General features: G+C 41.3%; 1 protein-coding gene across 2 annotated transcripts in view; it reads left to right on the top strand.

The window, feature by feature from the left end:
• The window catches only part of LOC126483645 (basigin), a 92,963-nt gene that overhangs the window by 43,946 nt on the left and 22,255 nt on the right, over nucleotides 1–26,762 (top strand). For both annotated transcript variants that reach the window (XM_050106702.1, XM_050106703.1), the window contains exons 2-5: nucleotides 18,080–18,188; nucleotides 19,662–19,810; nucleotides 23,613–23,723; nucleotides 23,847–24,038. In XM_050106702.1, the coding sequence (XP_049962659.1) occupies nucleotides 18,080–18,188; nucleotides 19,662–19,810; nucleotides 23,613–23,723; nucleotides 23,847–24,038 (561 nt within the window). The remainder of the gene's footprint in view (nucleotides 1–18,079; nucleotides 18,189–19,661; nucleotides 19,811–23,612; nucleotides 23,724–23,846; nucleotides 24,039–26,762) is intronic.

Here is a 26,762-nt window from a genome sequence, read left to right as displayed (position 1 = left end):
AGCAGCTGCTCGTCTTCTGCGTTTTATAACTTTAACTGGCTTGACCAAAGACATTTAACCTTTTACTTATTTCATCTGCATCTTTGTCCGGTCCTTTTGATGTCCCCCCATCCCCTTGAGTTTTAGCAGGTTCCTTGTGCTCTGACACCAGTGACTGGGCGCTAATGACCTCAGCAGTTGAGCGCCCTTAAACCCTACCAAAAAAAAAAAAAAAACACCATGAAGGGTTCTAACAGTTGGGCTACATGTGGAAGACGTGGCACCATGACCCACGAAATGCGTTTTCAACATCCTGATTGCCCATGTGTTTTAATTGCTTCCAGGCCCATCCAGTTTGGAGCAGGGACTGTGCTATCTTCACTTAAGAAAATTGGACCATGCAACCTTGTTCCTGTCCAGAGGATCAGACGACCATAACATTGACAGAATATATGTTAGTGTTTGCCTCAGGGAACCAGTGTGTCCCTAAAGTGAACCACCCACCCCCCTTCTGCAATTTCCTTACCTTGGGGGTATAATGGAGGAATGGCTTGAGCATACGTCACCATCGTAATGCTGCTTCTGTACTTCATTGGAACTTAATACGGGTTCAAGATGCCTTTAGAGTAACTACATCTCCTGGCTCAGGGTGAACCAATGTGTATACGAGGTCTGAGAAAAGTAATGACTGGGCGCTGATGACCACGCTGTTTAGCGCCCGTAAACCTCAAAAACACACACAAAAGTAATGACACAGATTTTTTAATCTGCCAAATTCTTTTAGCAACAGTATTGTAACATTTGAAGAAGTTCCCTTAAGTAGCTATACACCAGTGTTGTTGTTCCGTATTGGTAATGGTAGTGAAAGGCTTCAACTGGTAGGGCCTTTAACATGTTGGTCAAATTCTTTTGACTGCACTCAAGAGTCTGAAATGTCTTTTGAAGACATTTTTCAGCTTTGGCAATAGAAAAATCTCACTCAGATAAGATGAATAGGGGTGCTGTGGAACAATGGGAGTGCCTTTTGAGGTAAAAAAAATTCCCTTATGAAACTGGCTGTGTGACATTGGGTGTCAGGATACAGCATCCACTTACCTGCAACATAAACATCTTCGGTCAATATTTGTTCTACAGTGAGTATGTTAAACTAGTCTCCCATCATCCTTATTGTTAAACATCAGTCTGATCTCACTACAACACACATACTTTCGCCATTTTCATTGGTTTTTGAAGTAGAAGGCATTCCTGAGTGATCATCTTAAAGATGTTCTCAGCCTTCCAAAAATGATTTGTTCCCATGAAAAACTTTGCTCTTGATAAGGAGTGTCCCCATAGGTGTTTTCAACTTTCAAAGGTGACACATGTGGATTCCACAAGTTCAACTCTAAACTTTATGGCATAGTGTTTTAAATCATGCTACTCCATTTTTGTAATGCACAACAAACATACAACTTTACTAATGTTGCTGTTACATACATGTGGCGGCTGTATGGAGCTGAAACTCTTAGAACAGTGTTGTCAGTCTCATTTTTCTCACGTACCTCATGTCCTCAGGAGACTCATTTCAAATCTTCAGATGCCTCTGTGCTATGTGCCTGTTACCCACAAAAAGGATGATGTTAGAGTAAGCTAAAGGAGTAGAGATTTTCGTCAACATCGCCTACCACACTTTCCCTGTCCCCACAAAAGCAGTGTCTGTGCACATGTGTAATCAGTTGACACTATGTTCCCTCCACCTGCACCCACAACGCATTTTACGAAATGGCTGTGTCGCCTTCTTACTCAGCTCCCCCATGCCTAGTTTTAATGGTTTGGGGACCTGCAACTACCTGTCCAAGCAGTAGAACCATTGAGAGACTGCACTTGTTTTTATGTGCATATTTGCTAAATTTTAAATATGCCAGGTAAGCACTTCTGCACTGCAACAGGGTTGTTCTTTGCTATCAGTCTGCTACTTTGCTGTCCAGCTCTTGCCCACACTTTTCAGTTCGAAGTAGTTGATGATGATTTGCATGGTGGTGATAATTTTCACATCTGGATTCACCTTTCATCTATTGTGGTTCCCAACAGAAAACCACTGCAATGCATGCTCAGTAGAGCAGATAAGACTACTTTACAGTAGCCATTCTGCATGTAACTGTCGGGGTGGATCATTCTGCAGTTTCCTGGACAAGTGAAAAGCTGCCTGTCCCTTGGAGTGTCTACTGCTGCAGTGCAATCAGTATTAGGCAGATGGCTCTGTGTAGGTTAAAGTGCCAGCCGATGCAGAGAACCTCACTGCCTTGAGTGTGTCAGGGGCTAAATGTTGCCAAGTTATTAGAGAGAGCAAAAAGAGTGGTAACAATTCCTGACAAACATTACCCATTCCACAAAGACCATGTATGGGTGAACATCAGGATGATTGCCTCCAGGGGGGGGGGGGGGTTCTCTGCTCGTTGGCAGTTTTCTGCATGGCTGCCACAGGGCACCAGCCTTTGCAGGATCTTTTCCCTTCTGTGCTGCATGTCTATCCTCTTACTATTTTTACCCTCCCTCGGGAATATGTCTGGGATGTTTTTGGAAATGTTCTGAATATTCAGTAGCCAATATCAGAACAACCTCCACAGTTTTTTGTCCCTTTCTTCTTTCTCTGTTTCTCTTCTCCTGTACGCCTCCACTTTGGCGTTTGAGGTGTCTCTTCTTCCTCCCCGTGTGCTCTTCTTGCGGGCCAGCCCACATGTCTGACACATAACAAGTGACAGGTAGCATTCACACACACTCCCTGGTACAGGCCAGGACCAGGGAGGAGTGATTACCTGAGTTGCTACCTTCCCAAATTGCGGATTGGTCCCTCGGTCATGTGTTCGGGATGTTTGACCAGTGGGTGAACAACCACTTAAGGTGTGTGTACTCCTTCTGAGGGGTGGCCCACAGTTGGAAGGAACATGCCATTGAGGGTGCTGGCATTCATGAGGGATTTTCTCGCAATGAACCAATTATCTTCAGTCAACATCTACGAAACGTAAACGGAATGAGGCTAACGATTAAGACCCTCCCAGCTGTACCATGGTTCCTCATGGTTTCATGTACTGAAGTTGGTCAGATCTTTGCTATGGTAAATCCGTTTATTGTTGAGAAAGGTGTTGAAGCAACTGCTGCCCATGTGAAGTTCTGCTCTTTTACAGAATGGTACTTGTGCTTGAGAATCAGAAGTAGTCTCAAAAAGCAAACTACTGCTTGCAGCTTTGCTCCTCCACGGCTATCCTGTTCGTGTTGAGGCTCATCAAACACTGTATTCTTTTCACAGTGATATTTACACTAGGCTGGTTGATGGTCTGACTTAGGCAGACATCCAAACATACCTCGCTGATCAGTCACTCTGGTCCATTGGGCGATGAAAAAGGTAGTTGCATCCTTAGTGTCCCCACACACTCTTCTTGTCACTTCTGATACTGGTGCTTCCATCAAAGATCAAAGCGAGGTATGAACTTATCAAAGTCCGACCATACATTCTGAACCTGATGTGCTGCTACCAGTTTCATTGTTACCACACTCGAATGTCTTGTTGACACCTGGCCAAATGTGTAACCTGTGGTAGGGGTGTTCACGAAGGCGATTGTCCACCTAAGTCTCCCTGCTGTATCTACTAAAATGGTGACCGTGCTGCCAACTTCTGAGTGTGTCCTGTGTATCTCGATGAGCAGGCTTTGCAGGATATATGGGTGAAGGAGAAAGTGCCTTACCCAGTGGCTCACAAGTTGTTGGATACTAGGAAACTCTTGAGTTCTACCATCTGATACAGTATTATTCGTGCTGCACCTTGCTCCATGAGGGACATGGCCATGCATACATGTGGCCTCAAATTCAGTACCATGGTTGTGAAATCACCTGGGGTCATGGTAGCATTCCCGTCTCCTCCTCCAGCTGTGCAACAAGCCACCAAATTTTCGCCTCTTGGGGCAGTCATATTTTACACAACTGGCAGGCCGGAATGGACAGGAGTACTCCAGGAAGACTGCCAACATCTCTCCAGCCAACAAATGAGTCTTCCTCCACCAACTGGAAAGACTCAGAGAAGACAAACGGTCTTCTCCTTTGCTGACTTTGTCGCCATGTGATACTCTCACGCGGCCGACCTCCATGTCGCTGTTGGGCACCGCCAACTGCTTTTCTGCCCTTGACTCTGCAGACTGATAGGAGCAGAATGCTCATGCTTCTGTAGACCTCTTGGAGCAGGATCCTCCAATCTCTGCACTGTGTAACAGTGAATCTAGTCTTCGAAGGCTGGCATTCGGCAGCCGCCAAGTGGACACCCCTTCATTTTTTCCCTCCTCCCCTTTTCTCGTCACGACTCTCCTCCAGTGAAGCTTTCCTAGCCTTTGTTCCAACAAAGAGGTCTTACGGCTGCTCTTGGAATTGCTCTATCAGCTTGTTCTCTGCCTCAGGGAACAAAATTGCGTCCTAACAGCTTCGAGCTCTTGCATTTCTTCCCAGTCTGCTTTGATCTTCCCATGATGTCGCCAATCCATCTCATGAGGAAGTCTTACTACTCATCATGAGTTAAGCCATCTCCCTGACTACCCAGCTTCAAGCTGTTCCTGTCCGCATTTTCCTTCCACACTGCATTTTCCCTTTGCCCTTGTGACATCAAATGGAAGGATGTAAATGGTAGAGAGTTCTTCCACCTTATTGGGCAGCTCCCTCACCTGTTTCTGCTGCTTCATGACGTCAATGCACATCATCCCCTTTGGGATTCTCCCAGAACCTGTCAGAGATGCCCTCTTGGCTGACCTTCTCAATCACTGTAATCTCATCTCCCTTAACACAGGAGCACCCACGTTCCTTTCAGACTCTGCTCACACCTGTTCCCATTTGAACCTCTCCTTCTGCACTGCCCAACTTGCCCATCATCTCGAGTGGTCCGTTCTGACATGTACACAAGCGATCATTTACCGTGTGCTATCAGATTGCTGAATCCTACCCCACCCACGTGCTCCTTTACACGCCTCTGAATCGGGCACTGTCCCTTTATACAGAGCTTTATACGTAGCTTCTTACTCTGGTGCGAGGATGACCCATTCTGTGATGCAAGTGGCTTGCAAATCGCTGTACACCATATTTGAAGTGAATTTCGGTGGAACTCTCCCCTCTATTGTAGCTGATTAGGTGCCCAATGTTTTAAGGTGTTGTGATGTCTAGACTGAGTCGTCATTTAGGCTGGAAGTTTGTCTGGCAGATTGTCTGGATCATCCTTGCTCTTCCTGTGATCGGCCTCCGGCGATCTGCTATGTTGGTTTAATTTCTCCTACTTTCTCCTATTTCTTTTAATCTTGACATGATACCTTCTTTTGGTGATTGTGTGGGTGCACACAAGGTTTGCCACGATTTTGTTACTTTTAATTTCTGTTGCTGTGCTGTACTTCTTTGTGTATTTTGCTGCAACTCGTGTCTACTCTTGTCCGGGCTAAAGACCTTGTTGTCGCGCAAACCACTGGCCCCATCGATCGATGCGCGAGCCACCTTACCGCTCGAAAACTGAACTTATTTCGCATGAGAATGTACGGACGTCTTGGTACCTGTCGTTTAACAGATTCTGCCTTCTGTTTAAATTTCCAGAAGTATTTCGAAGAAATCATTAGAGCACGTAAAGCAGCTTTTACGAATGGCTCAGCCCATGTGTGATTGCGTTGGCGTAATTTCGTGTGTGTACTCATGAGGTTTCGCAGTTTGCCGTAGTTTCGCTACAAATACTTGTCATTTGTTGACTGATCAAGAAATTTTGGAAGCTCAAGAGGAATAAATTGCTTAGTAATTTACCTCGATTTTTTCGGAAGGATAATTATTACAACATGGAGTTATTTTAAAATTTGTAATTCGTCAGAGAACTGTAATCTTGAAGCTTGGTCTTTTGTAGTATGTATTACTCTTGAAGCTACAGCAACGTGCGAGTAACGTTTTAAATAATGGCATAAATGGCTGGTTTTCTAGGCACGAAATTCTTCGCAGTAGCTGTGTTGCTTCCGGAACGCACATTTATTCAGAGCGGAATGCACGAAAAATTTAAACGTTGCCCAGTTTCTCCATGCCCATCGCATAGAAGAAAAGTTGCTTACGTCATACATCGCCCGCTTCCATGCCTCGCCCGACCACCCAAACCGCAGGCTCCTTAAAACATCTTCTGCACTCCCCGCCCCACGACGTCGGCCTAGGTCGGGTCTCCCGACCGCGGTCCGCGTTCGTTCCCTTCTCTCGTCAACTAGAGTCCTTTCCCCTTCTTCCATCCTTCCAGCCCTCTTCTTCTACCCCTCCTTGGTCCCTCCCTCGCTTGCGGCTTTGCTTGGATTTGTCCTGCGACTCTAAAGTCCTCCGTTCCACCTGCCAGTCTTCGTCAACAATTCATAGCTCTTCTTGCCTCGTTTCGCGATGCAGGTATAGTACACACCGATGGTTCTGTGGTCTATGGACGCACTGGGTTTGCTTTCATCCTCGGCGACTACGTTGAGCAGCATTCCTTGCATTGTGGGAGCAGTGTTTTCACTGCAGAGCTGGTTGCTCTTTATCGTGCACTCGCTCACCTCTCCTCCTGCCCTGGGGAGTCATTTGTCATATGCAGTGACTCCGAGTGGATTGCAAGCACTCGACCAGTGTTTTTCTCGGGACCCTTTGGTGTGCGGTATTAAAGATGCTGTTTTTGCTCTCGCCGAATGTGGTCGTTCAGCAACGTTTGTATGGACCCCGAGCCACATCGGCATTCCAGGAAACGAGCGTGTCGATCGGTTGGCCAAGCAGGCCACCTCTGCGCCAACCCTGGAGCTTGGTCTCGTGGGAAGAGACCTCCGGTCAGCCCTACATCGCAAGGTCCGCGATGTCTGGAGCTCTGAATGGTCGGTCTTGAACACGCCAAATAAGCTCCGCATGGTAAAGTCGTCCACGGCCGTATGGAACTCGTCCTTCGGAAGCACGCGTAGGGACTCAGCTGTGGGTGAACCGCGTGTGTCCAATTCGGAGACGGCAGAGAACAACTATCTCCTTCGCCATGAGAACCCGCCCAAGTGTCGCTGCGATGCAGGGCTGACAGTGGTCCATCTTCTGATGGACTGCCCTCTTTTAGCCCCCTTATGGCAGTCCTTTAATTTGCCAGCTGCACTTCCTTTAATTCTAGGTGGCGATGCCTCTATAGCTGACTCAGTTTTACGTTTTATCCGTGCAGCTGGGTTTTATCACTCGCTCTAGTGTGGGCGCTCTCGCATGATTTCTCTGGGTACACCCACTCCAGCGACTTTTAATTGTGACGTGGATACCAAAATAGTGTCTTGTGGTAACAAGTTGTGTTGGTACCTCTATCAACGCTTTCCAGCTGGAGGTTCTTCGTTTGTAGTTGAGTGGTTGACCTTTTACCTGATGCATCAACCACTGTAGTCTGTTTCACTCTAGTGAACTATTTGCTCTGCTCCTTTTAAGTGTCCTCTATTTTGTGTTATTGCGGTGTTCATTTTAGCTCTGTACCCCTTGGTGTTCCCTCCCTCTGGTTGCAGAGGTTTTGCTTTTACTATATAGGCATTTTACAAGTATGTCTGTTTGGAACAGGGGACTAATGACCTCGATGTTTAGCCCCCCCATAAAACCCCAAAACAAACAAACCAACCATCGCATAGAAATGAAATGATATCCGTGCTAATGACTGCTTATCTGATATATTACGTCTGAACTGTTGTAACTTTGTGTGGATGATGGAATCTAGTAACGATCGTGGCTATGGTGTCCGCAAAAATTTTTACAGGAGGGGAAATAAAAGAATTGTTTTCTTTATAAATGAGTTGAGAGACGCCGTAATATTGACTCCTTGCAACCAGCGACGTAATGCCACTATTTGCTAAAAGAGAGGTTTAGCAGGATCACGGGAGTGATCAGTGCATGAGGATTCTGCAATGAATAGAAACTGTGTACACCATATTCCCGGAGTGGGGAGGGGAGCGGAACGGAAATGAGTGCCAGATAAGCGCTCTTCGGAGAAAAACCACTGTAAAAAAGCTGGCTCGCTGAACATAACTTATCTTGCAGTAACAGTGCATTTTCGGGATAGTGCCCAGTTACTTTTTGTTGATCTTTACATTTATTAGTTTCTCATTGATTACGTTGGAAAAACATTTAAAGGGAAAAACCAGTTTTCTAGTTTCCTTGTAATCGACTGTACCATATATGTAACGCCAAGCACCGTTGAGGGGGAAAAATACATATATTCGAAAAGGTTGCACATATTTTACCGAAAGAAACATGACTAAAAATACAAATACAAAACAATTTGGTTTAAGCAGCGAGGAATTAACACTTAGTCCCATATTACGGAGTGGGTGTTTGATGTTTTACAGTTTATACCATGTCTTCTTTTGAGCTCCTGTAGTTTACAATTAGGTGCTTCATTCCATGAAAGTGGAGCTCATCTGGTACAATGGACTAGTGTGTGTGTGTGTGTGTGGGGGGGGGGGGGGGGGGGGGGGGTCCTCAGGTAACCGGCATAATTTCTCTTCGAAAATTTAAATTTATGCGGTATTGCAGCCAGGCATTGTATAAAGTTAGTCTAATAACCAGCTAGAAAGATGCCATTACCATTGCCTGTTACAGATATTTATCCTGTACTGATTCACATGTATAGCCATTCGATAAGTTCCATTCATGTGCTTGTTGTAATAAAGGGATGAAGCGTCCAGGAAAGTTAAGCGTGTCTTCTTGACTGCTGAGACTATCATTAAACATTAGTCACTAGATTCTAACCAGTTTTGATGATGCAGAAAGAACTGAGATTATTTCACCATTTACACAAAGATAATTTTCTTTTTGTGTGGCAAAATTAGTACCTCTTCCAACCTTCTGCCACGTTCAGATAGGGGCAATTTTGGATGAAACTACTTTATCACAGCTCCAGTTCACCAGAATGACAGCAAATTAAAAAGCAATAGATATACTAGAATCCGGCGTAAAAATTAAGTGCTGTCTTTAGTGCTTAGCATTACTTTTACGTGACGCTGAAACTGTAGTGTGCCCCTGTGGTACAAGTGTTGCGTAAATTTAAATAAACGGCATATGATTGTTGTATTAAGGAGCTATTTACAGTTCGTAAACCTGAATTGCGAAAAAAATTTGTTATACCTACTCTATATTCATGGTGTCATGACTCATGATATTAAAAGCCGTAGGAACACGTATAAATTCAATTTCCAATTGTCTCCAGTAAGACTGCTTCTCGCAGCAACGAACAGAGGAACCAAAGAACAAGTGTTTAACAATCCTTAAGTATGCATTACAAGATTGAGCTCATTGTTCAACATTCAGGAAATACCTAATCTTGTCGCATGTACCGTTAACGCTGGATGCTAATTGGTTAAACAACGGCTACGCAGATCTATACGAGTAAATCGATCTGCGTGGCGAAATCAGTTGTTTCGGGTTGTTCCCGTGGTATTTAGTATGAAGTAACCCTGCAGAAGGCCGTCTGCAAACTGTCTGTGGCCTGTGCTACAGGCTGTCGGAAAAATATTGCATTGGCAGTGGACTTCATTGTCAGTCGTTTCATTGTTCACCGTATATGTTCGTTACGTACAACACAGGCGAGAAAGAGGAAAACTCTAGTTTCGGTACACTCTGCAATAAAGTGACATTGACCAAAGTTTTCCTGCAAGTCGTTGATACAGATGTTGACCAGCGTTTGAAAGTCTTTCAGAATCTGTCAGTAGCTGTGCGGCACAAGTGTTGGATAGATACTTTCTTCAGCTGCGGACAGATGGATCCTAGGACTTCTTAAATAACTTGCATTCTTCTTAATATGTTTATATTGCTCACTCCAGACAAATGTGGCTTCTTATGTTGTGGAATTCGTAGACAATATGTAATTTTCGCTTCATTCGTGCACCTCAATTTCTAAATAAACTCCGTGACATTCTTATGGCTCTTGAACAGGTTAGTGCCTCTTGAAAGATCTATGATCCTGAATAGAGTATCCAAGAGTGGCTACAGCAAAGAGATTAACTTTTTCAGCATGTAGCATTCGTTTAATTTCTGTGGTTATAGGTTACAAACTTTTCACCACAAGCTTCGCGAGTAATTATCTCAGTTGATGTAATATCTCACACTTGTTAAATCAGGTATTTGTTTTGCATTGAACGTTTCTGCTGGTGTACTGATGTGGCAGTTTGATTGCAAGGCGCAGGTTTTAACAAAAATCTTTGTCATATTAAAATGTTGCATTTTAACAAGTGGAAACATCGTGAATCAACTTTACACCGGAGTTTTGCTTTAACTGGTCACTAGAGGCAACACATTGTTTTGAAACATGTTGCTATTCTTTTAACTACTGCTATTCATTCAGGAAAATTACGCGTTTTTTAAACTGATTTTCGTGCCCCAAATTCAGCTTGGGGCGTAGCAGTGGCAGTATGGTATTGTTAAATCATAAACTCTAACGTTATAGACTTTAATTGTTCCTTATTAGGCGCTGCAGTCTGGAACCGCGAGGCCGCCACGGTCGCAGGTTCGAATCCTGCCTCGGCCATGGATGTGTGTGATGTCCTTAGGTTAGTTAGGTTTAACTAGTTCTAAGTTCTAGGGGACTAATGACCTTAGAAGTTAAGTCCCATAGTGCTCAGAGCCATTTGTTCCTTATTAGAAAACAAGTCACCCTCAAACGCGTGTCCGTCCAGTGTCTGATGATAGTCAAACTAATTTTCTGAAGTTTTTCTTTATAGTGTTCTGCAGTATCACACTTGGTTTGTAACATTCGTTCATTAGTATATCGTAAAGGTATCTTGGGTGATGGGCAAGCGACTATAATTAAATTCAGAAAACCTTCGTTTTCTAACATTTGAAATTGTTGTAAGACCTTACAAATCATGTGCAAAATACTGTTAGTCATCCGAATCCTTTGTGACCCCATATCAGCGTATTCGGACGTGTTTAGATAACTAGGGCGTGGGGTTGAGTAAGAGAATGGTTTCTGGCACTGCGTGTATCCCTTCTTTCCCAATCACAAATCACTCGCCGATTCGGATCTTCAGTTAGACATTGCGTAAGATTTTTTCTTTTGGATTGATTTAAATAACTGGTTCTTTCCAATTCATTCTGTACTTAATTACATTCTTTGTGAGTTCGAAGATAATTTGGAAGAATAGTTCATTTAGAAGTATTTTTAGTCTATTTTCTTTTGTAGGTATGGATTAATCTATTCCCATGAATATGTAAGACTTAAAGCAGGCTTTGGGCGTGGACATGATGGCAACCATTCGATTTTTGCAAACGTCTGGTCTTCTTCCTGATTACGTACGATATCGTGAGTGCAGCGAACATATGCGCCTGATGAGTGTATCTGCTCGTCGTACTCAAGATTTAGTCATGTGGATGTGTAGCAAGGATTGACTAGTGTGTAAACTTTCAGATGGCAGATCTCTCCCTAGTCTTGAATCGGTAGAAGTCCGTAAACGTCGTGAGGCTTCGGTAGGCACGCAGTTTAGACTGCTGCCAACATTACGTAGCTGACTGTGTTGTACAAGGTAGCCATTGTCTGCTTCGTTATTGTTTTGCGCTGTTCTGCGTGTTTTTATTCACTTACCGGTAGGCCTACGGTTAGATGGAAACCAGTATTACGTAGCGATACTCGCAAAATTATCCGATGAATGGTTTGTGAGCGCATGGTACACACATACATACATACATTCATTTTTATATTTATAGATTTTAATGTACATGACGATTTCAGTTTCGTTTACGAACAACATTTAAGGCGAGTTTTACTTTCAAGCCTTTTGTCTGCTTTCGTGTAAGCATGACGCACAATTTGCAGTGCCAGCACTGCAATTGGTAGGCGTTAAATTTGTATCCCGTACTGCAGTTAATCCATACAGATCGACGGAAGTTAAGGATACAGCTTATATATTGACGTAGGTATTCCATGCTAACGTTACTTCAATCGGTTTTTTCTTTTTTGCGCGAGAACTAGGACTCGAACAAGCGATATCCTTAACGTTATGTTCGAAATCGTAATGCACGTGAAGTATGTCTACCATCTTTCTCTCTCCTGGGTTCCTTTGTTTACGAACACCCGTCTTTGCTGTTAAATTTGTGTAATAAATCATCTAACAAATTCTGACGTCATTGGGCAAAGCAGACGGGTTGTATCCCGTTCTTCAGTAGTCCCGACTTTTCGATGGCATCTTTAAAAGCTAATAAATTAAAAATTATTCGCTACAGTTATTTACCACCGCATAAAACAAATTAACTGTTTTAGGCAATATTTCATAACCGTGCAATACAAAAGGCGTTTAGCATTAAATTCACCTGCATCGAAAGCCGTGTACACCGAAAACAAGCCTTTGCTCTGACGCAAAACAAGAGTATTTACTCTTGGGCGATTCAAGCAGTTTCCTCACATCATAACTTCAAAAAGAAACAAGAAATAATATAATAAGCAAATTAATGGTAAAATGACTGTTTAGTGCAAAAGAGTGTACTGGACAGTTTTATTAGATCAAAAAGTTAAATATAAATATTGATGTTTCCCCACTAAACATCGATGTATGATAGGTGAATATCGATCATTCGTGTAACAATTTTGAGTCACTGTGAATTATAATGCATCCTTTTTAAAATGGTGCCTGGTGTTCTGCAAAGCATTATTACCGCGCCGAGTCTTGTTATCTGGGGTGTGTAGATTAATGGCTACTTTCCCACAGCATCACTTCGTTCATGTAATAGAAGGAATTGATTTTTTCATGGAACCTGGTATCTGCTGACAATGCCACAGCATTCAGGTAGCGGTAATTAAAAATGTAATTAATTGCTGTGTGCTTACTGATAAGGTTAACGTCAGCAATTATCGCAAAGGCGCATGTTTACTAGACTAACAGTGATGTAATCTCTTGCCGCACGTAAGCTCGGTTATGCGTCACTTAAAGCAGACTAATAAGTTGACGATCTGTACTAACCTGGTTCCTACATGCCTTCTATTTGATTCTGATCTTGCAATTCTACAGCCATTAGTGCTTCACGTAGGCAATGAACATTGTTAGCTCACAGCTGACAGTTTTTTTTTCTTTTCTTCTTAAGCGTGGTTAACAAATGTTCAGAAATTGTACTTCCCAAAAGGAAGTTAAACTAGGGTGACCCGACGTTCCGTATTTTTCGTGATCGTCCCTTGTTGTTTCCCGTTGCCCAGACAAAATAAATAGGACCGTGTATTGTCCGCGTTTTCCATTATCCTTCCCGTGTATTTTGCAACAGCCTGTCTTTAATGTGTTGCATAACCAGATGGAGAAAAAAGTGGTCATACCCAAAGAATAAATATAACACTATTTGACTAAACCAACCGGAACTGTCTACCATTTTCAGCTTCCTTCATCTCAAGAGAACAGATGAGAAAAAATTATAGCTCTCTTTCTGCATTCGTGATACTATACCTGGCACTAATGTTACTGCAGAATGGGTATTCTCGATCACAAATGATTTATAAACTGCTGAAAAGAGGTGGATTAGTGTGCAGACCGTTGAGGAAGTGCTTATAACCAAGATTGATTTTTCTGAATACTTAACATAATTTTTCTAACGTTCCGTTTCAAAATATCAAACTTACGCAAAATATATCGAAAACATTTTTCAGAAACTAACCACGGTTAAACTCGCGCGCTCAATTGAGAGTGGAAAATTAGTACCCTACGTAAATAATAATCATTTACTACCCTAGTTAAAGACTTCGTTACACGAAAGTCATATACTGTTTTTGCATGTCGCAGCATTGAAATATTTACTTGATTATTAACGGAAAGTATTTTTGTGTATGTTGTAGTTTAAAAAAATGCAATTGTAGCATAAAGCAACAAATCTGCTAGATAAGGTAGGCATATTAACAAAAGTTTCTATAAAATGTCCATTCATTTCAACTTGTAATTTGTGTCCCATATTATGATTTTGGAAATCTGATCACCCTAAGGTAACCTGTCATCTCCTTTTGCCATCACTAAAGGACTAAGAGACATTGTTGGTGCTATGATTTGTAATCCCCTTTATGTTAATTGTGAATCATATTGTGCCATGAAACATAGGTATGCTTAAAACCTATGAACAGTTGGCTAATTTTAATTGCATCCTTCCATTTAAAAAATTGCTCACTTCTTTGGTCAAGGTGCACTGCCAATTAGTTTTTGACCCATCAAAGGGCATATACATCACCCAGATTTAAACATTGGAGTATGATGATTGTGCATGTAGTTGTTCTAAAGTTGTTACAAAAAATCTCATCAAAGACATGGCTCCATGAGTCAACCAGTAACGAAGTTGTCACATAACATGTGCTGCAATTTTCTTTAGCCAGGTCCATTAATTTTTCCTGCTTGGAACATGTGACTTGGAACATCTGGTGAGCTTACCTAGCATCAAAAATACATCCCATTTGTCACTTACAGTAATAAATTTGTTTAAGTCTTCATTGGTATGCAGCTGGGCTTTGTCCTGATGACACAGTATTTGGATGGCCCAACTGACTGCCATTTTCAGGTGAGATTGCAGGTGCAGTCAAGCCAGAACTAGTCAATGACAGCCACAAATTTTTTGATATACCTTTTTCATCAACGGGATCTTCAGTACTATACTGTCAGTTTAAGGAAAATGTGTTCATATCAGAAAATTAATGTTGGCCATTGCTTGCTGCCGGCGTGATTGTGCACCTGCAATCTTATCTGAAGATGGTGGCCAGTTGGATTGTCGAAATGTTGTCGTCCGAATGATTGAATCCAGCTTCATACCTGTGAAGTGCATACACATTCATTATGCCAGAAAATGTATGTAATCACAATTGCTGTTTGTAATTATAAAATGTCAGTTTGCAATTGCACCTTCTGCTGCTTTCAGGCTCAAATTCTGCTTCTTTGGTTTTTGCCAGTGCATTTAATAGTTTGTCATATTTGGTATTTCTCTTGAAATTTTTCAGTCAGTTTGCACTAGCTTTCAAAAAAATTTTCCAATAAATACGAGAAATTGGATGGCCCAGTACTAAATAGTTCCTCCAGTCTTCTTCCTTTCTTGTAGATGTTCATTGTCGTAGAATTCTTTCTCTTCAACCAAGAGAATCCACTCCTGTGAAGTGATTTAATGTATTTTGGAGCTTTTTAGTGGAGGCAACTGCTTTGGCCTTTGACAGTGGGATTAAATCTGGTTGAGCCCCTTTGTAACTGGTGGGCTCAGAAGACTCAATATCAAGAGTATACTGTCAGTTCAAGGAAAATGTCAAAGTTCATGGAAAAAATTGATGGTATTGACTAGTAAACATTTTGTTCAGTTCCCTGTTGTATGTCATGTTTAGTATCAACTTTTCATTCTTCACAATAATAAATTTGGTAGTCAGATCATTGCCTCAGGAATTTAATAATCCATCACTGCAGCATCATGACAAATCAAAAACTATAGAGAACTGTCACAAATATGTACATAAACAGGAAATGGGTAACAGAGATAATAAATATGCTTCTGAATTATTGGAAGCAGTCTTTATTCCATTGTGACCTTGTTTGGTTGTAGGATGTGTGTTACAACATTTGAAATGCACAATTGTCAGTGAACCAAAAATGTTAAAACTAATAACAGATATGAACTGTCACCACCATTACATCAGTTGTCACCTCTATAGGTTTTTCTCTGAGCACCTTTGAACCCTCGGACTCGAAGTGCATGGAAAGAGAATGAGCTATGTAGCTTGTGAAAAATATAAACTCTGCCTTTTTTGGCCCTGTGAATATTTTTTACTAATTAGATTTTTCATCTCTGATATAAATATGGCTTTCGGTGCTGTGATTTTTACCACACCTACATACTATCACAATTAGATTGAATTTCTAGCTGCTGTCACTAATGGACTAGGGAAGAATGAGGGAATGTCCAGAGCATCCCCCCCCCCCCCCCCCCCCCAAAATGAACAGTGTTAAGGGCGCAAGCAAAATAACAAGTTTTCTGATGGTCTTCAGTTGGAAGATTGAGTTGATACAGCTCTCCACACTAACCCCTGTGCAAGCCTTCCCTCTAATGACAATTTAACCCTCCCCCTTTCCTCAGTATACCCATACCCCCAGCCCCAGCCTGCACTCCTCCCATTAACAAATTAAAATTCCTTGATGCCTCAGTGTCTCTTATCAACTGATCCTTCTCCCCCCCCCCCCCCCCCTCCCTCCCTTTTTTCCATGTTGTTGTTAGCTTTTGGCCCTTTGAGAATTTAAGTGGTTCTTTAAATTTACCCAGAACCAATCTCCATGTCCTCTCTTGCAATGCCAAAAATTTTAATGTGCAATTCATAACCAACAAATTATGGTCTATGTACACATCTGTCCATGGAAATGTTTTGTGGGTTCAAATCTGGTTTTGATACCTTATTATACAGGATCATCAGAAACAGTCCAAAAAAGTCCAAAAGAAAAAACTTCATACATTGGTCCACTTCAGATTAAGTTAGCCAATTAGGACCTAATGTCAGTGCTGACAGAAACGACATTTTTCTTAACAATTACTTCTCAGTACAGTCTACCCTGTAACACCCTTACAAGCTCGTCAGACTCTGACCACCCTGTATAATCGGTCTGAAATCATCTGGTATTTCTAGGTCCTTCTGTTTATACAATCTATTTTTTCCTTAGTGCTGTTCCACAACTTAACATGTTTCTAGACAGTTTTTGCTGAGTTCTTTGTGCAGTTGAGAGGAAAACTGGAAAGCAGGACACTACTGTTGAATAACAAAACGGTTATGATCTGGTTCGTAGCAGTTAAGACAGTAATATTAATCACTAATCACATTTCTGCAGCTGTAATAACTAATGTAATTTATGATGTTGGTAGTGTTGTGCAAATTCTGATCATTTTATTAAAGTAAATTTTTGAGAATTAATATCAAAGTATGATTAGTGTAACACAAAAATATGCAAACTACTTCCTATACAACTTCACAAAATTTGTTATATTATGGAAGAAAGTGTGAATCTGTTGTTAAGTGCTGCTAAAATAGCAACAGATCTGTGAAGTAACTAGTTACCTTCAACATCAGCCACAAGAATCATATCTTTTGTATTTTTAAATTGTTAGAGTAATGGGTACATACTGTTGTAATTTTTAAAATGTGCTGTTCCTTTCTTCATTAAAAAAAATGTATATTCCCCTTCACTCTGGGTTGGCCTGACTGAAACTTGCTGCCCCCCCCCTCTCTCTCTCTCTCTCTCTCTCTCTCTCTCTCTCTCTCTCTCTCTCTCTCTCACACTCACACACTCACACACTCACACACACTCACACACTCACACACACACACACACACACACACACACACGTGTGTTCATGACTACTTTCACTAGACATGTCCTATATTTACTCTACAAATGAAGTGTTAAAACTATTCCAAAATACATAAGAACAATTCTTTATTTACTGTAAAATGTGTGAAGAAATCATTAGGTGCCTTTAAGTATTTTGTACAAGGTTTCTTGCATGTGCATGGTCAAGTGGTAACCATGAGTTTGAGGGAGTGTTTCAGTAATACATTAATGTGAAGTAGTGCCCAATTGCAAAATCTAACATAAATTTGAGAATCTTGGAGAACTCTCATTTCATTGTATACTAAAGTAATTTGTGAATTGTTGAGATGGGTTCACTTAGAGTGCTGTAAAGTTTTAGGCCTGGGAAAGTGTAAGGATTAACATCCATGCTAAATCACAGACATCATTTGTGAGAGTATTTGCACTTACAAAAGGACTGTTGTTACTAGTTTGTGATCATAGTAATGAAACTTCCCTCTTTTTTTCACACAAAAGATTGCTTGCGACACCGACACATTGGCATTTTACATTATTCTGATATACTTGTGACCTTGTCTATGGAAATGGACAATTTTTAAAGGCTTACTTATGTGGTACAGTTTAAATTGGTGAATTATGTATTCATCTGTAGCTCATAATAAAAAAATTCTTTTCTTCCTTCTCTTATTGGATATTCATGTGTTGAAAGCAACTATTAGTGTAGTTGCTAAGGACTGTATAATTTCCAGTTGCCCACAATAAAGTGCTGATAAAGTTACTCACAAATTCCTTGAAAATATGCATTATTTTTTCAGGTCCACAACTTCAACCTGTGTATGATTTTGAGAATTACAAGGTAATGGAATGGAGGCAGCTTAAACTAGTTCTGAAATGTACTAACAGTACGACTGCAAAACTGGAGTGGTAAGTAATTTATATCGGTGAGTGACTTTAAAGATAAATTAAGATAATTTGCATGATACACTACAAATTAATTTGCAGCTTCTGTCCAAGATAGAAATGAGATGTTGCATGTACATGAATACCCTTGCCATAAATTTTTGTTGCATTTAAACAATGTTTGTTTTCTGCACAATGTGTGAAAAATTTCTTGTGTGTGGCAATAATAACCAAACCAGAATATATTTTATTAATAATCACACGAGATACAATTTTTCAAAAAATTGTGAACATGTTTGCAAGAATCATGGATGGCCTTAGTGTTCATCATGGGCAAGCAGTGCAGCCTTTTGTTGTAGTTCATCTTAATTACTGATGGAATTGTGTGTGTAGCCATGAGCTTCGTGATTAACACTGAATTCCAGTAAGCTTGCTGGGAACCTTAATTTCTCAAACTTCTAAGAATGAAATTCTGAACTGTAGCTCTCTCTCTTGAAAAACAATACATTGTCTGTCTCTATGATGTAAACAATTGTGTAAGGCAGGGAGATTGGTTGTTAAGTGTGTCACATTAAGCAAACTCGTTTGTCTTAACTTTCCAGTGTAGGTGTGTTCTGTTACTATAGTCTGTCAGTAAACTGAATAGCAAGCAGAGAAGTTTCCATTCACTATCCCAAATACATCACAAGGAGCACCTACAGGCTGTGTACCAACCATAGTATGCTTTTTTAAATGAGTTGCAATGAGTCCTCACTCGGGTGTGTTTTGTCTACTAAATGCATTAACAGTATATGGAATAAACAAATTAGTAGCTTATAGCTAATATATATGTACCAAACATTGGAAAGTAATGGAACAGCAATATTTGTTACCACATAGAGATGCTGAGTTGCAGACTGGAAAGGCTATTAAACATTTCACCTTTTGGTGCCCATGTGTGCAGAATTGCCACTGTGGCCTGACTGCAGAGTCCACAGTGGTGAGTAGCAATCCATCCTTTTGATAATAATGTTGTTAATGTATGTCAACAAAATGTGTGTAAGTCACTGCATGCTGCCACACCACTGCTAGATGGGAAACTTAATTCTTACTCATCCTGTGGAGGAGGTAAGGTGCTTATTTGGTAAGTGCCACTTCCTCACCACAAGTGATTCACTCTTCAGTGTAGACAGACTGTATAGTAACATTTTATTAAACCTGTGCAGTGGAGCTTTTTTATTTATTTGTTGTAAGGTAGCAGGTAAGCGACTTGATACTACTTAGGAAGTTCTTGGGTTTCTGAAAATTTCAGTTGGTCATAGTTTTGAAAATATGTAACGGGGATTTATTAGGATAAGACACGTGTTCCATAACAATAAATGTGCATATGAGTTGTAGGTCATAGTTTGTTGCAGTTTATTGTAGTTTATCTTAACTCTCACTGTGTAATTCAGTTTTATACCTCTGAAATTTATGTAAAGATGTGTACACTCTATGCTGAACTGAATTTGTTTTCAGGCGCAAAGGAGACACAGTAATCAAAGAAAGTGAAAAATACAAACTTGAACCAACTTCTCTGGTGATAGAGAAACCAACAGACGATGAGACTGGAAATTACACTTGTACTGATCTTGCTTCAAATGCAAGTGTTCCATTCATTGTTATCTGTAAGTTTCATTGTACACTGTAAAAAAATTACAGAAAGTCAATTTTTATATTTTGACTTCTAACTAGGAAACTAAAAATATTTTTGTTACATGAAATTTCCTGTTGTAAAATTTTGAATCAGTACTTTTTGTTGGAAAGAGATCAGGTATGAACATGCCAGTAATGTCTTTGCATTTTTGTTATTACGCCTGATAAACCTGTAAATCACAGATCATGTGCTGGTGTAGAATGTTAGTTGATCAGTGGTTTAAGAAGTGGTCGTTCTGCTTTAATGTATGGAGACAAATTGTATTATTACATTATCAAACCTTCCTATAACCTGAGAGGAGATGGGTCTCTTTCATCCTGGAGTCTGAATTACTTACCCTTCTGTCTTTGGCAATCCTCCCCAACCTATCCCTCTTGCCTCTGAGACGGGAACTAGTAGTTCTGAAAGCTAGTATTGTTTCTTGTCCTTTCCTGTGTGTATACAAGTAGTATTAATAATTATACCCCCCCCCCCCCAAAAAAAAAGCAGGTACTGGCCACTCACTCTCGCACTCGTATTTTTTACTATGAAACATGCCCTCCACAAATATTGGACCAATTGGTCAGTGTGGTTCATTGCTTTATTATCAGTCAAAAGTTAACTAATGTCAATGCCATAAACATTTTTATGCCATTGTTCCATCTGTTACTGCTGCTACTACCTAAATTTCCAGCCTTTTTGTGGAGAGATGGTTTGGACACACATATGTGACTTACCGAACGAAAGTGCTGGCAGGTCAATAGACACACAAACAAACACAAACATACACACGAAATTCAAGCTTCCGCAACAAACTGTTGCCTCATCAGGAAAGAGGGAAGGAGAGGGAAAGACGAAAGGATGTGGGTTTTAAGGGAGAGGGTAAGGAGTCATTCCAATCCCGGGAGCGGAAAGACTTACCTTAGGGGGAAAAAAGGACGGGTATACACTCGCACAAACACACATATCCATCCACACATATACAGACACAAGCAGACATATTTAAAGACAAAGAGTTTGGGCAGAGATGTCAGTCGAGGCGGAAGTGCAGAGGCAAAGATGATGATGAATGACAGGTGAGGTATGAGTGGCGGCAACTTGAAATTAGCAGAGATTGAGGCCTGGTGAGTAACGGGAAGAGAGGATATATTGAAGAGCAAGTTCCCATCTCCGGAGTTCGGATAGTTTGGTGTTGGTGGGAAGTATCCAGATAACCCAGATGGTGTAACACTGTGCCAAGATGTGCTGGCCGTGCATCAAGGCATGTTTAGCCACAGGGTGAGCCTCATTACCAACAAACACTGTCTGCCTGTGTCCATTCATGTGAATGGACAGTTTGTTGCTGGTCATTCCCACATAGAATGCATCACAGTGTAGGCAGGTCAGTTGGTAAATCACGTGGGTGCTTTGATCGTGTACACCTTCCGGGTTGCAGGGCTGGAGTAGGTGGTGGTGGGAGGGTGCATGGGACAGGTTTTACACCGGGGGCGGTTACAAGGATAGGAGCCAGAGGGTAGGGAAGGTGGTTTGGGGATTTCATGGGGATGAACTAAGAGGTTACGAAGGTTAGGTGGACGGCGGAAAGACACTCTTGGTGGAGTGGGGAGGATTTCATGAAGGATGGATCCCATTTCAGGGCAGGCTTTGAGGAAGTCGTATCCCTGCTGGAGAGCCACATTCAGAGTCTGATCCAGTCCCGAAAAGTATCCTATCACAAGTGGGGCACTTTTGGGGTTGTTCTGTGGGAGGGTCTGGGTTTGAGGAGATGAGGAAGTGGCTCTGGTTATTTGCTTCTGTACCAGGTTGGGAGGGTAGTTGCAGGATGCAAAAGCTGTTTTCAGGTTGTTGGTGTAATGGTTCAGGGATTCCGGACTGGAGCAGATTTGTTTGCCACGAAGGCCTAGGCTGTAGGGAAGGGACCGTTTGATGTGGAATGGGTGGCAGCTGTCATAATGGAGGTACTGTTGCTTGTTGGTGGGTTTGATGTGGACGGACGTGTGAAGCTGAAGCTGGCCATTGAACAGATGGAGGTCAACGTCAAGGAAAGTGGCGTGGGATTTGGAGTAGGACCAGATGAATCTGATGGAACCAAAGGAGTTGAGGTTGGAGAGGAAATTCTGGAGTTCTTCTTCACCGTGAGTCCAGATCATGAAAATGTCATCAATAAATCTGTACCAAACTTTGGGTTGGCAGGCCTGGGTAACCAAGAAGGCTTCCTCTAAGCGACCCATGAATAGGTTGGCGTACGAAGGGGGGGCCATCCTGGTACCCATGGCTGTTCCCTTTAATTGTTGGTATGTCTGGCATTCGAAAGTGAAGAAGTTGTGGGTCAGGACGAAGCTGGCTAAGGTAATGAGGAAAGAGGTTTTAGGTAGGGTGGCAGGTGATCGGCGTGAAAGGAAATGCTCCATCGCAGTGAGGCCCTGGACGTGTGGAATATTTGTGTATAAGGAAGTGGCATCAATGGTTACAAGGATGGTTTCCGGGGGTAGATTGGGTAAGGATTCCAGGCGTTCGAGAAAGTGTTTGGTGTCTTTGATGAAGGATGGGAGACTGCATGTAATGGGTTGAAGGTGTTGATCTATGTAGGCAGAGATACATTCTGTGGGGGCTTGGTAACCAGCTACAATGGGGTGGCCGGGATGATTGGGTTTGTGAATTTTAGGAAGAAGGTAGAAGGTATGGGTGCAGGGTGTCGGTGGGGTCAGGAGGTTGAAGTCAGGTGAAAGGTTTTGCAGGGGGCCTAAGGTTCTGAGGATTCCTTGAAGCTCCGCCTGGACATCGGGAATGGGATTACCTTGGCAAACTTTGTATGTGGTGTTGTCTGAAAGCTGACGCAGTCGCTCAGCCACATACTCCCGACGATCAAGTACCACGGTCGTGGAACCCTTGTCCGCCGGAAGAATGACGATGGATCGGTCAGCCTTCAGATCACGGATAGCCTGGGCTTCAGCAGTGGTGATGTTGGGAGTGGGATTAAGGTTTTTTAAGGAGGATTGAGATGCAAGGCTGGAAGTCAGAAATTCCTGGAAGGTTTGGAGAGGGTGATTTTGAGGAAGAGGAGGTGGGTCCCGCTGCGACGGAGGATGGAACTGTTCCAGGCAGGGTTAAATTTGGATAGTGTCCGGGAGAGTTGGATCATTAGGAGTAGGATTAGGATCATTTTTCTTCGTGGCAGAGGGAAAGACGAAGGGATGTGGGTTTTAAGGGAGAGGGTAAGGAGTCATTCCAATCTCAGGAGCGGAAAGACTTACCTTAGTCTTTCGTCTTTCCCTCTCCTTCCCTCTCCTTCCCTCTTTCCTGACGAAGCAGCCGTTGATTGCGAAAGCTAGAATTTTGTGTGTGTATTTGTGTTTGTTTGTGTGTCTATCGACCTGCCAGCGCTTTTGTTTGGTAAGTCACATCATCTTTGTTTTTAGAGATATATACACCTCCGCTGCAGTGCTTCGAATAAATATGAAAAATGACTAAAAGGGATAAATTGGTGGGGGAAGATTGATTTTTGTATATTCAAATATTAATCCTAATCTTGGTTTGTTCAAAGTGGAAACTATTTTGTTGAAAATATAGTAAATTTTCTCCAATATTTTTTGCTTGTTAATCAGTAAAGAACCTCAATTGAATAAAAAGATTGCAGTAGTACAGAAGTTGTGTGATTTGATACTGTTCTGAATTTGGCTGTAGTGTATTGAGATACTTTATTACTTATTAAAATTAAGTGTTGTATTTAACAGTTGTGATATTTAAGCATAACTCATAATTACTGTATCTGCTATATAATGTTTTTCTTACAGCTCGTCCATTTGCGCGCCTACCTGACAACACAATAGTAATAGAGGGTGAGAGTTTGACATTAGAATGCCAGACTGGTGGTGTCCCTACTCCAACAATTAAATGGAAAATAGGCAAGTGTAAAAAATACATCCTTTTTAGAAAAGGACAACACAAGTTTTAAAGATAAACATGTAGTGTGCTTCTCAAGTTTCTTGATTTCCTTAAAATCATATGTGTAAAAATCTTCATTTCAGGCAATGAAATTTTAAATGGAAGTACAGATCGCATCACGCTGAAAGCAAAAGGTGACATTGCTGATGCAATTCTGTACATAAAAGAAGTTACAATGGACGATAGAAATAATTACTATTGCATTGCTTCCAATATTGGAAATTATAATAATATGACGACGGCTGGGACAGCAAAATCAATGGTGCGCGTAAAAGGTTAGTTCTGTGTACAGTCACATTTGAAAAAAATAATTTATCATCGTGTGTGGGGATTATTAGTAGTAGTGCCTGCTTTGCCCTTGGTAATAGCTAATGTAATTGCCACTAAATTAATGTTTGAACCTGTAGCTCATACCTTTTACCAAAGGTACAATTAAATTTCTATTATACTTCTTTACAAGGTAGGTTTCCCAACACCTATTGGACAGTTACTTGCACAAAGATTTTTGCATTTCAAATATTACTGCCATCTGTCTGAGCCACTGAATCGAGCCTCAAAGCCTCATCTACTGGACTCAAAGCTAAGTTTTGCAGTAACTTCTTAGTTTGCACTTGGACGTCATTGAAGCTTTGAGTTAGTGTGAAGAGTGCTTGGATGGCTAAGATAAGACATTCCACATAGAAACAGTATATTTACATAATTCTTGGAGTTATTTTAAATTTAGGTAAGCAATAAGTTACTGCTTCATTGACAATATAGGAAAAGACAGATTGCTACTTGTCATAAAGAAGACACATTAAGTTGCAGACACACAGCTTTTGGCCACAGCCTTCATCAGTAACCCCCCCCCCCCCCCCCACACACACACACACACACACACACACACACACACACACACCAAACACCAACCACACACAACACACACCAAACACAACACACACCAACACACAACACACACCAAACACAACACACAACACACACCAAACACAACACACAACACACACACAACACAACACACAACACACACACAACACACACACAACACACACACAACACACACAAACAAAACACACACACACACACAACACACACACAACACACACAAACAAAACACACACACACACACACACACACACACACACACACACACACTCCTCATGCATACATGATGGCCAACTCCAGCATTTTAGGCCGGAATGCCAGAGATGTTAGAAGTGGCAGTCATGTGTGGATGCCTCTATCTTTACTGATGAAGGCTGTGGCCGAAAGCTCTATTTAAGTGTTGTTGAAATGTGCCTTTCTGCAACTTAGTGTCTTTACGGTAAGTGGCAGTCCTTATTCGTACAGTGTTAATATTTCTACCTGGAGCTTCCATTGTTATTGCTTCACTGTTAAAACAGCCTGGTGAGCTTACTGTTAGTATGAATGCACTGTAGTTACTGTACAACAATTTAATTTCTAGTAGAATATTTGATAAGTGGAAAGTGAATTGTCTCCTTTAAGTTCACTAACTATACTGCTATACTGTTAATAATTATGCTGTGTATTTACTAAAGTTCTTCATATGTACAGAAATAAATTTCAAAACCTCAATTTGCCTTTACACAAACAACCTGTTTCTTGGAAAGCTCTGTAATTTCGTTCATGGTGATGGATGACTGTTTTCTTGTGTAATTAAGTTTTAAGCTCAAAGAATAATTTTTTCATTATGTGTAATCTCCATAGGTCTTGATTTTTAAATATGGGATGTATCAAAAAGAATCATCAGTATTAAAAAAAAAGTGACAAGTTATTTGAGATACATGTGTGAACAACGTACTGTTGGAAAGAGCAAACCTCAAAGTTTTACATGGTTCTCATTAGGTAGCAGCCGTGTGCCCTCTTCAGTTCTAGTAAAAATGGTGTCAGGAAAACAGAAAGCATTTTGTGGTCTACTTTTTGCACAATGTGGGTCAGTAATAACTGTTCAGTGTGACTTTCGTACTAGGTAGGGTGTGGATCATACTACAGCACAAAGCATTAGATGATGGCATGAAAAATTCCAAGAAACAGGTTGTTTGTGTAAAGGCAAATTGACGGCCAGTCCCCGCGTGCCTGACACGCATAGATGTTGAAAGCAGCTGCCTTAGTTTCACACATTCCGCAGAAAGCCGTTCGCTTTACAGCTCAACATGCCCGATGTCTGTCTGACGTGTGTCGAGTCGATGTTCACACATGAAACCATATGAAATTCAGCTAATGCGAGCTCTTCTTGAAGGTGACAATGTGTGGAGCTCTGTAATTTCATTCATGGTGATGGATGACTGTTTTCTTCCACGCTTCTTGTTTAGTGAAGAGACCACATTCCATTTAAATGGAAAGGTGAACAGTCGTAATGTGAAAATATGGGGTACGGCACAACCACGTGAATCTGTAAAACATGGGAGGGACTCTCCAAAATTTAATGGTTTTGTGCAATTTCATTGGAAAAGGTATGAACCAGTTTTCTTTGCTGACAACACTACGTGAAGCACATATCTCAATATGCTTGAGAACTTCCTTTTCTCACAGTTGAAGACTGATTCGAAGGACTTTATTGGGGCACTGGCACAGTAACATCTGTAAGCGCAGGCATTTTTTAAATCAAAGAATTACTGTAAGATGGACTGGTGTTAGTTTCAGAAATATAGATGTGCCAAATCGGATGATTCTTTTTGATACACCCTGTGCATTAACAAGACTCTGGGAAGAGGTACAAACGGTGGTGAATTGGAGCTGCTGCAAGAAAATGTTATTCCAGGGATCATTTTGAGTTAGTGCATTTTATGCTGGATAAACCAAAGACAAGAACAGCAATACAATGTAGCAGAACAACTTAAATAACCAACAGAACTTCCAAGCGGTGAAAATGAAATTACTTGCTACAAGCTTGCAATGCATTCGGAAACACAAGTGTGTGATGAAACTGATCCGAGCTAGTAGTATTTGTTGATTTGTTCCACGTCTTCAATAAATTATAG

The sequence above is a fragment of the Schistocerca serialis genome, chromosome 6 (genome assembly GCF_023864345.2).
Source record: "Schistocerca serialis cubense isolate TAMUIC-IGC-003099 chromosome 6, iqSchSeri2.2, whole genome shotgun sequence".
NCBI lineage: Eukaryota > Metazoa > Arthropoda > Insecta > Orthoptera > Acrididae > Schistocerca > Schistocerca serialis.
Note: the sequence above shows the minus strand (reverse complement) of the source record. Positions and strands in the feature narration are given on the sequence as shown.